Source organism: Lingula anatina, chromosome 4, assembly GCF_051362555.1.
Source record: "Lingula anatina isolate TDL-2025a chromosome 4, LinAna3.0, whole genome shotgun sequence".
NCBI lineage: Eukaryota > Metazoa > Brachiopoda > Lingulata > Lingulida > Lingulidae > Lingula > Lingula anatina.
In genome coordinates, this window is record NC_141770.1 from 715,356 (window position 1) to 725,995 (window position 10,640).

The following is a 10,640-nucleotide window of genomic DNA, read 5'->3' on the forward strand; positions in this document are numbered from 1 at the left end:
TTATCCAGCACTGTTCTCTAAAGAGACAAAAGATGTTCTTGGGGATCCAGACATTTTCTTGCAACTTCTTTGCTGGTCTTACACCCCATTTCCATAGATTTTTAGATTGATCTATCCCTGTGGGGAGTCTCACTAGATTACTGTCAGCTTGGCCGGCTTAAGTGTCTGTCCCGCCTACTAAAAGCTGTAAGGGGGTAATTAACTATGGTGCCCGCTTGGCTGACTGCAATTTAGCGTGAACCCCCAGAGAGTTAGGTCAATCTAAATCTTAATCTCTAGATCGATCTAAATCTCTGGGAAAGCACCCTTAGTTTATGATAGTGATTACTTCCCGGATTTATACATGTAGAATAATGCTACAGCTGCATGTTATCCATCCCTTTTTTTCAGATAAATTAAAGATTTTACCTTTTGGTTGCTTGAGATTAGGATCATTCTGATTCTTCTTTACGATCAACACCTAGCAGAATGTGAGAAATCTTATCACTACTACTAGTAAGTCCCTTTTTTGACTGAGATCCTGGCTCTTTCGTCAAGCTTGACAGGGAACTTTCAACAAGCAATGTACCAGTAACCCAAGTCCATTTGAAATGTAACAATAGAAGTGCTATCATATGAAAATTAAATTTTACAGCCCACCCCCCATATAACAAACTATTGATCCTTAAGTTGTAAATGATGTACATCACTCTTTTTAGGGCATTTTGGGCATACATTTTGTCTGCAATATTGAAAATTGTCATTTTACTAACCTATATAGTTGCTGCTGAAAAAAATTGCTGTCCCTTGTGTGTTGTGCATCAATTTCTGTTCAAGAAAACGGCAAAGCATTTGAGATTCACTCAACCTTATTAAGCACAGGCATATATATATATATGCATGTATAAAATTACGACTCAACAGTGTGTTTTCATCCATGTTTACCTAAAATTCATTTTTGTTGGTGGCCATCTTGGATTTTTTTGATGATTGGAGCTTAGATAATTACTTTTTGGAAAAATTAGATTCTAAACAGTAAAAGGACACTGTAGTTTATCAAAATATAGTCTTTAATCATTTGCCCATCATTCAATTTGATGCTTTTCAACATGCAAATCAAAATAATGTATGTTTTGGATCCAGAAATTGACGGCCATTTTGGACTTTTCAACCCTAAACTATAAGCTTAAAACCATTTTGAATCATTCAGTTATATATTCCATTCCATAACTTGAACAATAAAGCTCAGAAATAGCCTTTTAAGTAAGGCTCACAACATGCATGGTATTGTCCATACGGGTAGCGTGCAGTTCATTTTTATCAATGGCAAACTTGGAATCATGATAAATGAAGAAAAATTAACCACTTTTTGGCTGAATAAAGTTTCTAAGAAGCAAAATGAAATTTCAATACAGATAAATTTATCAAAAAATAAATGTTTTTAATTTACTTATTATTCAATTAATGTTTTTTAACATGCAAATCAAAATAATGTACGTTTTGAATCCAGAAATTGGCGGCCATTTTGGATTTTTATACCCTGAACAAAATCTCAAAACAATTTAAATTATTCAGTCATACATTTCATACCATGACCTGTGCAATAAATCCTCCATTAAGTAGTCAGAGATGTTTTATACTGAGAAAGGCTTGTTGACATATCAAAACAAAAAGCCCATTTTATGTGGTGGCCATCTTGGATTAGAGCCATCTGTGTTCAAATGTACAATTTTGTGATAAATTAACTGGTAAAAATTAAAAATATAGACTTCAACTTATTCAAATACATCAAAACATGTAAAATATTCCTAATTTTTGGTTAATAAAAAAAATTTTCAAATTTAGGTATTTGTATTTTTTCACAAAAAGTAAGGAAAATGGCCGCCATCTTGGATTCAGTCGCCATCTTGAAAAATGTAAAGTGCCTGAAATATCAAAGAAGGCCAAAGTACTTGTGATCAGTGCAAATTTTGATAATATTAAGTTGTTAAGTAACTTTTAAATCAATTTTTGTATTTACAGTTGACACATGAATTTACTGGCGGCCATCTTGGATTTGGCCTGTTTCCGGTACAAACGGACACTTTTTCATGCCGGAAACAAGCAGAAATGAAAAATTCAGGTTCTAAACTACAAGAATCAATCATAAAACCTTTGCCTGACGGGGGGTGCAGCCAAATCCTTAAATAAGGCCTTTTTTCAATTTGGCTCATGGACTAAAGATATCTATAGCATAATGGTTTTGTTTACGGAAGTAAGAAGAAACAGCGGCTGCGCAGATAAGAAATTATTCGGCTGTTCCATGTAGTGTTGCTTCTTATTTCCACAGAAAAGAATACCAATGTTTGACTTGAATATGATATAAAGTTGTAATAAAGTAAAATGTGAACTATTTCTGTTGCTTTAGAGATATGTTAAGATTCTCTAATGAGAAAATGAAGACACAAAACCTCCAACATGTAACCAAAATTAATCAGTTTTAGAGGGTGACAATAACATTCAAACGGCTAGTCATGCGCAGTTCTCGAAGATTACCGTTCTGGACGCCATTATCGTTCCTCGAGATAGAAGACGTGATTTCCTACAAAATTTCAACTTTTCCACCGCGAAATCCTGTTAAGCCTGAGTTTTAGGTGAGTTCAGGTTGTCACGATCCTAAAATAGTCACTAAAACGATGGAAAATTGCGAGATATCCATAAAACTGTCATCTGTATCAGCCGCATGTTTTGCGCTCCAAAGGAGGAGTTTCTAAACCAGAAGCAATTTGTTCCGACTCGACCTTATTTCTAATTCGTCTGCTAAAACCAAGTGACAGCGTGCTGCGAAGGTGTGTAACAATTTAAGACGTCACATGTATTTTATGTGTTAGGACTAGAGAAAGAAGTTTTTGTAGTTGCTGTATTTTGAAAAAAATGTCAATGTCAAATACACAAGTTAAATGATACACACAACTCGAGGAAGTTAACGTTTACTGTTTGCCCCATTTACTGTTTTTTTTTTTTTTTTAGCATAAAGCCATCTTCTGCAAACTTTTCCAAATCGCGTTTTAGACTATGTGTAAAAAGTTGCAAGTAAAATGACAGCATGATATCAATTAAAATGTACTTTTATTTTTAAAATATTGAATATCAGCTGGATTATCAGTTCTCATTCATATCAGAATAAGATGTTCTACTAAATAATTTGTTGAGGTAATTAAGTATGGTTAAACAGTTTTATGACCTCCTTATATTCTACTTTTAAGGCTAATTTCATGACTACTTATATGTTCAGTTTATTTTATTTCTTTTTTATTTTATTTTATTTTATTTTTTTAGGAAGAAATCTTCACATTTATTCTTACATATTTTATACTGAGTATAGTGTTTGACTGAATTAATTTTATCTTGAATTTGCTTTTGGATTTGCTTCACATCCCACTTTCTCAGAATTATTTCTATTTCAGTCATAAGTCATTAAATAAAGTTCAACAATTTTTAAAAACCTTCAAGCTAGACTAAACTATCTTAACAGATATTGTCTACTTGTGACTCTGAATTGTGTGCTTTGGAATAAAATACAAACCCCATACAAACTAAATTAACCTATAATTCCCATTTGTGATAGAAAATAATCTGAAGCAACTGAAATATTTCCATCAGTTTCATTTAACTATTGAATGAAGAAAAAAATTTTTTTTTTTTCCTTGTCTGATACCAACTTGAACATCTGCTTTAGACCAGTGGCTAACTTTTTTTCTCTTTTATAATTAACATTGTTTTATTTATTTATGTCAGCAATGAGCCAGGAGCCAGGTGAGAATGGGTTAGCAGCTCAGCAGCTGGTGGAGGTGGTGTCTCAGTTAGCTCAGGGGATTGACAGGACAGGTGAGTAGATGTGAATTATTAAAAATTTGAGAAGATATGGAATATCCGGAAAGAGGAATATGTTACAGAACACATATGCAAGTGTGCCTCTAATGCTATGAAGGCCATTTAGAGCATATCTTTAAAAAGACATAACTTTGAATGTTTTATGCAAAGTGACCAAGATAACTGAAACTTTTGGGAATGATCATGCACATATTGAAATTTAAGTCCAGCAAATTTTTTAAAATTTGATGGACCTTTTAAAGATTTAGTAAATTTTTATTTTTTTATTTTTTTTTTTTTATTTTGGGGGGGGTGTCACCCAGTATTAACATTGAAAAGGTAAAACCATAACATTATAACAGTTAATAACCCATAGTTACTATAGGCAGGTGTGTGTGTGTGTGTGTGTGTGTGTGTCTATATATGTATATATATATAATGAGACGTACCTTTTTCTACTTCAGAGTCTGGCAGTGGAGAGCCAGCAACTAAGAGAGTGAGGACAGAAGACAGTGACTTGGATGCTGACCTCTCTGTCAAGGTGGGCTGGTCTGCTTTTACAAAGCGTTTCTGCAGCTAAGGCTCTCCAGTTTTTATTGCCTTCTTCTGCTGTGATTTTGGGCAGTTTGTGTGTAGTAGAGATGGTACCTCAGTGTCTGTAGCACAGTTAGTGTAGTCGTATTTCACAATGACTCAAACCAATCTGTACTGCTCCACTATTGACTGTTTCTACCTCAGTGTCTGCAGCACAGTTAGTGTAGTTGTATTTCACAATGACTCAAACCAATCTGTACTGCTCCACTATTGACTGTTTCTACCTCAGTGTCTCTAGCACAGTTAGTGTAGTCGTATTTCACAATGACTCAAACCAATCTGTACTGCTCCACTATTGACTGTTTCTACCTCAGTGTCTGTAGCACAATTAGTGTAGTCATATTTCACAATGACACAAACAAATCTGTACTGCTCCACTATTGACTGTTTCTACCTCAGTGTCTGTAGCACAATTAGTGTAGTCGTATTTCACAATGACTCAAACCAATCTGTACTGCTCCACTATTGACTGTTTCCCACTTTTTACTGACCTTATTGTTCCCATCAAACCTTATCCTGTTAACTGGCTGTGTTATGTTCTGGGTAGGGGTGGGGAGGTTACTAGTATTAAGATAACTCCTAAATTTAATAGCCATGCTATGAAGTTGTCAATCTCTTAAAATGGAGAGGTACAGAAAACTGAATAGGTTCCCAAAACATAGTTCCTACACAGAACAGTATAGATATTCCAATTTTTCCATCACTTTATCACATTTTTTAATGACCGCTCTTCTGAACATTTCAGCAAATCTTGTTTAACATCAACAAGGCGATCTGCCTGCGCCTGGATGCCATCGAGAACAAAATGCTGGGGATGGATAAGAGAACAAAATTACTGGAAGACAAAGTAGACAAGTTGCTGACAACTCCATCTAATCCTCTGGCTTCAAGCACCCCTGGTAAAAAGTAAGTCTTAGACCTTTTTTATCAGGAGGATAATTCTTAAGAATGAGTTCTGTTGTCAACAAAACAAGATGTGGATCTGGAATTTTGTCCGGGAATGTAGTTAAATTCTATTCACCTCTAAACTGTTAAGACATCATATTTTATCTTCAACTTGGTTTTCAAATTTCAAAAGTAAAGGACTTTGAAATTCTTCTTTTTGAATTCTATATGTGCTGTAACTACAGCTTGGCTAAACATAAGGTTCATTTACAATACTTGGAGATAATTGAGAACACTTCTACGCTATTTTCATTCTGTTTTCTTGCCCATGTATTTATGTCTTCTTTCCTCAGTAAATCTGGTGCAGTCATAGTGGGATTACCCCAGGAGAACCGGCCGTCCTCCGATGATGATAACTCTAACTGTGGTCAGGGAGTGGCAGGACTGGGCCCCAATGTTACCCTGATCACCCTGAACACAGAGGAAGACTACCCTGACGGCACCTGGCTGGGAGATGAGAGTAACCCGGAGATGAGGGTCAGGGTCCCTGTGACCCCCAGGTAACTCACGAATTAGACTTTGAAAACAGGCCATTAAGGCCCCATTCAGAATAGGGAACTAACTAGTCCGAGGGTCAAATATGGCCGACCCACTTGAATACTTCCCCATGGGGAATCTATTCAGTGTCTGTTAGTGGATAAGACGACAAGTTTTGAAGTGGGTCGCCATATTTGGCCCTGGGACTAGTTAGTCCCCTATTCTGAATGGGGCCTTAGTGTGCTCTGGCTGGAACATGCATAACTAAATAAAGTGTAGCCCTTTTACATTATGAAGAGCATAAAAGTTTGGGTGTAACTTTAGTCTTATATTTTCTTTTATGACTATCTTTTCTGTATTTTTTGTTATTGTTTTATTCTAGAATCATTTCATTGTTATTATAGTTGACTGAAATTATTTTAGTGTCAGGTGTGACTGTTTTCCTCATCTTTTTCCAGCGATCTGTTACATGTCCATTCCAACTGTCGCACTGCGGAGAAGATGGCACTGACTCTGCTGGACTATTTGTTTGACCGCGAGACCCAGGCCTCATCTAACTTGTCTGGTATGGGGAAACACGGGAAGAAACAGCTGGATCCACTGATGATATATGGGATTAGATGTGAGCATAGTGCCTTGTCTTGTTGATATGACTTTAGAGTTGTGATTTTTTCCTCAAGCTGCTCCAATATGAAATGATAAAAACTGGTATTATTAGCACAAATTTGATGTTTAGAAATGATTGTTCTTTAGTTTTCAACATTGAATAACATGATCATCCTATCATCTCTCACAGGTGAAAGTAATGGTCGTTTAAATAAAGCTTTACACCTAAGGGAAATATAATGTTTAACATATTGATGTTGCATACTGGCAAGGGTTTTCCCAGTGAACTGTCAAACAGCAATTGGACGGCTGCCAGCAACACCAGACGGCCTATATTTTCAAAGGCGGCTGGATTTTTTTTTGGAAATATGACAGCTTTAGGCATACTTGGACTCCCTGAAATTGTGTAGAAATTTATAGGTGGTAAATTTGGACGGGCTGTACCCACAATCCTGGGTGTTTATTGTCTGTTTTTATTATGTTTATGTATGTTTATTGTAATGTCCCATGTCTGTTTAATGTAATGTATATAATATGATTATACCTATGTCAGTTCACTATACTATGTGGTTTTATGTCTGTAATGTTTATAATATATTTATGATATATGTTATACTGTCCATTTATTATAATGTCTATATATGATATATAAACTGTCCATGTATCATAATGTCTATTTCAGGTCACCTCATCCACAGATTTGGTATCACAGAACAAGACTGGCATCGCATTAAACTGAACATTGACTCCAAGTGTCGCACTGCCTTCAGAAGAAAACAGAAAGGAATGCCGCTCACTGTCAAGGCCTTCCATGGCAAGTCCCCCACACAGCTTGGCATGACCCTACGAGGCATGTCTGGCATCAACTCTGACGGGGAAGACTCCATGCAGGAGTCAGCCCTGACAATACATCAGGTAATAGCATAGCAATAATTTGTTTATCAGACTTTTTGTATACAGTTTTTATTTATTGGAAAACCTTTTTGCTTCTGGGCAATTTTTCCACCTCAAGCATTCTGTGCCCCCCCTCCCCGCCCCCCCCCCTTTACTTTCTCTTGCAGTCCGAGGGTTTAGATGAATCCTGTGTTAATGACTTTACTTTGTCTTGCAGCCGGAGGGTTTAGATGGACCCTGTGTTAATGACTTTACTTTATCTTGCAGCCAGAGAGTTTAGACGGACCCTGTGTTAATGACTTTACTTTGTCTTGCAGTCAGAGGGTTTAGATGAACCCTGTGTTAATGACTTTACTTTATCTTGCAGTCCGAGGGTTTAGATGAACCCTGTGTTAATGTCTTTACTTTCTCTTGCAGCCGGAGGGTTTAGACGCGGCCCACTCCATGGCGACCTTACACAGTCAGCTGGGGATCACACAGCACGGTGAGGTCCAGATCCTCCACGCCACACCAGAACAGATCGAGCAGCTTAGGGAGGCCCATCATATACAAGTGTTGAATGGAGATCAGGTGTTACAGGTAAGATTATATACAGGTGTTGAATGGAGATCAGGTGTTACAGGTAAGATTATATACAGGTGTTGAATGGAGATCAGGTGTTACAGGTAAGATTATATACAGGTGTTGAATGGAGATCAGGTGTTACAGGTAAGATTATATACAGGTGTTGAATGGAGATCAGGTGTTACAGGTAAGATTATATACAGGTGTTGAATGGAGATCAGGTGTTACAGGTAAGATTATATACAGGTGTTGAATGGAGATCAGGTGTTACAGGTAAGATTATATACAGGTGTTGAATGGAGATCAGGTGTTACAGGTAAGATTATATACAGGTGTTGAATGGAGATCAGGTGTTACAGGTAAGATTATATACAGGTGTTGAATGAAGGTCAAGAGTTACAGGTGAGAAGGGGTTTCTCGTAGTACAAATGTTAGAGATAGAGAGGGAGGTTCTGTCTCACTTGTGAGAAAAATTATCCCATCTTCACAGTGACTTAAGAACACGCTCATGTGGGACTCCAAATGATTCCCAAATGTTTTAATCCTAGTGAAAACTATGCTACAACAGTCCATGAGGTTGTATGTTTAAGAGGAAAAAGGTTATTTTGATGATACTTCTTATAAAATGTATAAGGAAAAAAATTAAATAAAGTTGTGATTGTTTTGTGACCTGCCCGTCACTGATTTCTGTTTTTCTAAAACCCCACATTTTCTCCACATTTCCAGTTAAAGCATGGAGATCTTCAGGGCGTAGATGTGGCGGTGTCGTTAGCTGGCACGCAGACAGTGCAGATGGTGACTACAGAGAGTGGCGAGGTGTTACAAATCACCCAGGCCGCGGACCACGTGGGACAGGACGACACCTCGTTTCAGGACCAGTTACAACAACAGCAGCAGCAGGACCAAGATGACCTTCAGGAAGACATCAACCCAGCGGGAATACGGGTGGAAATGCAGGTAAGGCTAGGCACTACAATTGGTCTCGTGGTACTCTATTTTGTAGTTCACTAATTGACTAGCTTTTCACAAATTGATTTATAAATTGGTGGAAGATGACTGAGCATTTGAACAAAGATGTGGAAACACTTGTAGGTGACATACACTGTCATAATTGTAGAAAATACTGAGATATAAAAAATTCTGTAAGAGAAGTTTTATCATCAGTTATGTAAATTAGAAAGTCAATTACTTTAAATACATCATTTTTTTCTTTACCCTAGCAGTCAGGTGAGGACGAGAATGAGTCGGAACAACAGGAGGAGGTGACGATAGAGGTTCATCAGGCCTCTGCGTAATACAGTGGACGGTGTATGAACTTCTTCTGGAGATGTGGCTGAGTGAACAAGACAGCCAGTGAGTTTGGTGGACAATCTGCGTGTAGATATTTCAGTTTGTGTATATATAGGATGCAGCACACGGCAAGAGGACTTATTATTGATCAACTGATTAATGACTTATGTCAGTGTACAAAGAAAATCTAGAACTTGAGGTGTTTTAACATTGTACAGTGCCGAGAATACACCTCACAAATCTCTGAAGGAGACTGGTATATCTTCATGTGAAATATGGACGTAATATTAAGTTTTCTTCACTGCATTGAATTCACAAAAGATAGTGAGTGCCATGACATTGCCATAGCTTTTGAAAGATATTTGGGGAAAATAGCAAATCCCCTGCGAAAATTTGTCTCATTTAACGCATGCTTATGGTTCTCAATCTGTCCTAAAACATAATTTTTTTTCTCTTTTAGTGAAAACTGTTCTAAATCTGTTTTAGGACATTCCAAAAACAGTTCTCAAACTGTTACATTATTACAGAACAACAAAAGAACTGTAAGAAAATACACCAAATGCTTTAGAGTATAGTGAGAACTGTAAGTGAACATTAAATGAGATAAATTTTGGCAGGGGATGTTTTGACTGTATCTCACAATCCACTCCACTTTACCACAACGGGATTCAGTTAATGAGATGCATTTAATTGCAAATGAGACATATTACAGGTCTTGGAGTTAATGATAGACAGGTTGTTAGTGAATGAATACGTGAACTGTTGTAGACGTGATGTGTTGGAACATTGTACAGTTAAACTGTAAGAATTTAATAAGCTGGGTTATTATGTGTCTGAAAATTAATAATTATCTTTCCATACTTTACAGGAACATAGTTCTCTTTTTATACCATGCATCTGTATAAATAGCATTGTAAATACACTGAATGAAGAAAAAGTAAAAGAAATACTTTTAACTCTCAGGGATTTGTTATAATTTTCTCAAAATGTTTTGGTTTTGCTTATTGAAAAGCAATCGAGGCATGTTTTTTTCTTTCTTTCTTTTTTTTTTTTTTAAATTTTTGCCAGCGCGCAGCTAAAGTTAAACTGCAGCTGAAACTGGTGGACTTGAAACAAGCCTTGTTTTACAAAAGTCTTCTTATAGATCTGTGCACTCTGAGATGTTCATATACATGTCAGAGTTGCATTTTTTTTCCTTTTAACAAATTGTTTTCCATTAAATGAAGTTGTCATTCAGTGTTGCACCGCTCCTTATCAAATCCCAGTACAAAAACTTAACATGTATCAGAAAATCTGTGCTCTTTAAAATCCTGCAGTTTTCTTTTTTTCTTTTTTTTTTTTCCGAAACCACACTGTTGGTATGTTGGGGTGAAAATGGCACCAGGCACAACTGTGATAGTGGAGATCACCAGCCAATGTTGGAGAGTGGCAAAATTAAA

The 10,640-nt window shown here is 36.7% G+C and overlaps 1 protein-coding gene across 3 annotated transcripts; it reads left to right on the forward strand.

Annotated features, from left to right (window-relative positions):
* The first annotated feature begins 2,458 nt into the window (after positions 1-2,458).
* Positions 2,459-10,157, forward strand: LOC106172894 (protein BANP). 3 transcript variants are annotated; one of them, XM_087010297.1, is made up of 10 exons: positions 2,459-2,612; positions 3,757-3,846; positions 4,296-4,372; positions 5,171-5,331; positions 5,664-5,870; positions 6,306-6,469; positions 7,136-7,368; positions 7,765-7,926; positions 8,638-8,868; positions 9,132-10,157. In XM_087010297.1, the coding sequence occupies exons 2-10, from the start codon at positions 3,759-3,761 to the stop codon at positions 9,204-9,206; spliced, it is 1,398 nt and encodes a 465-aa protein (XP_086866423.1). In that variant the 5' UTR covers positions 2,459-2,612; positions 3,757-3,758; the 3' UTR covers positions 9,207-10,157. The 3 variants fall into 3 exon arrangements, with proteins under 3 accessions (XP_086866423.1, XP_086866425.1, XP_086866424.1); XM_087010299.1 differs by having other exon boundaries at positions 9,135-10,157; XM_087010298.1 differs by lacking the exon at positions 2,459-2,612 and adding an exon at positions 2,619-2,807.
* The last annotated feature ends 483 nt before the right edge of the window (positions 10,158-10,640 follow it).

What these genes read in the sequence shown, in the direction of transcription:
- LOC106172894 (XM_087010297.1), top strand. Translation starts at nt 3,759, where the DNA reads ATGAGCCAGGAGCCAGGTGAGAATGGGTTAGCAGCTCAGCAGCTGGTG. An exon ending in TCAGGGGATTGACAGGACAG is followed by an intron (nt 3,847 to 4,295) that starts GTGAGTAGATGT and finishes TTTCTACTTCAG; the next exon opens with AGTCTGGCAGTGGAGAGCCA. An exon ending in ATGGAGATCAGGTGTTACAG is followed by an intron (nt 7,927 to 8,637) that starts GTAAGATTATAT and finishes CCACATTTCCAG; the next exon opens with TTAAAGCATGGAGATCTTCA.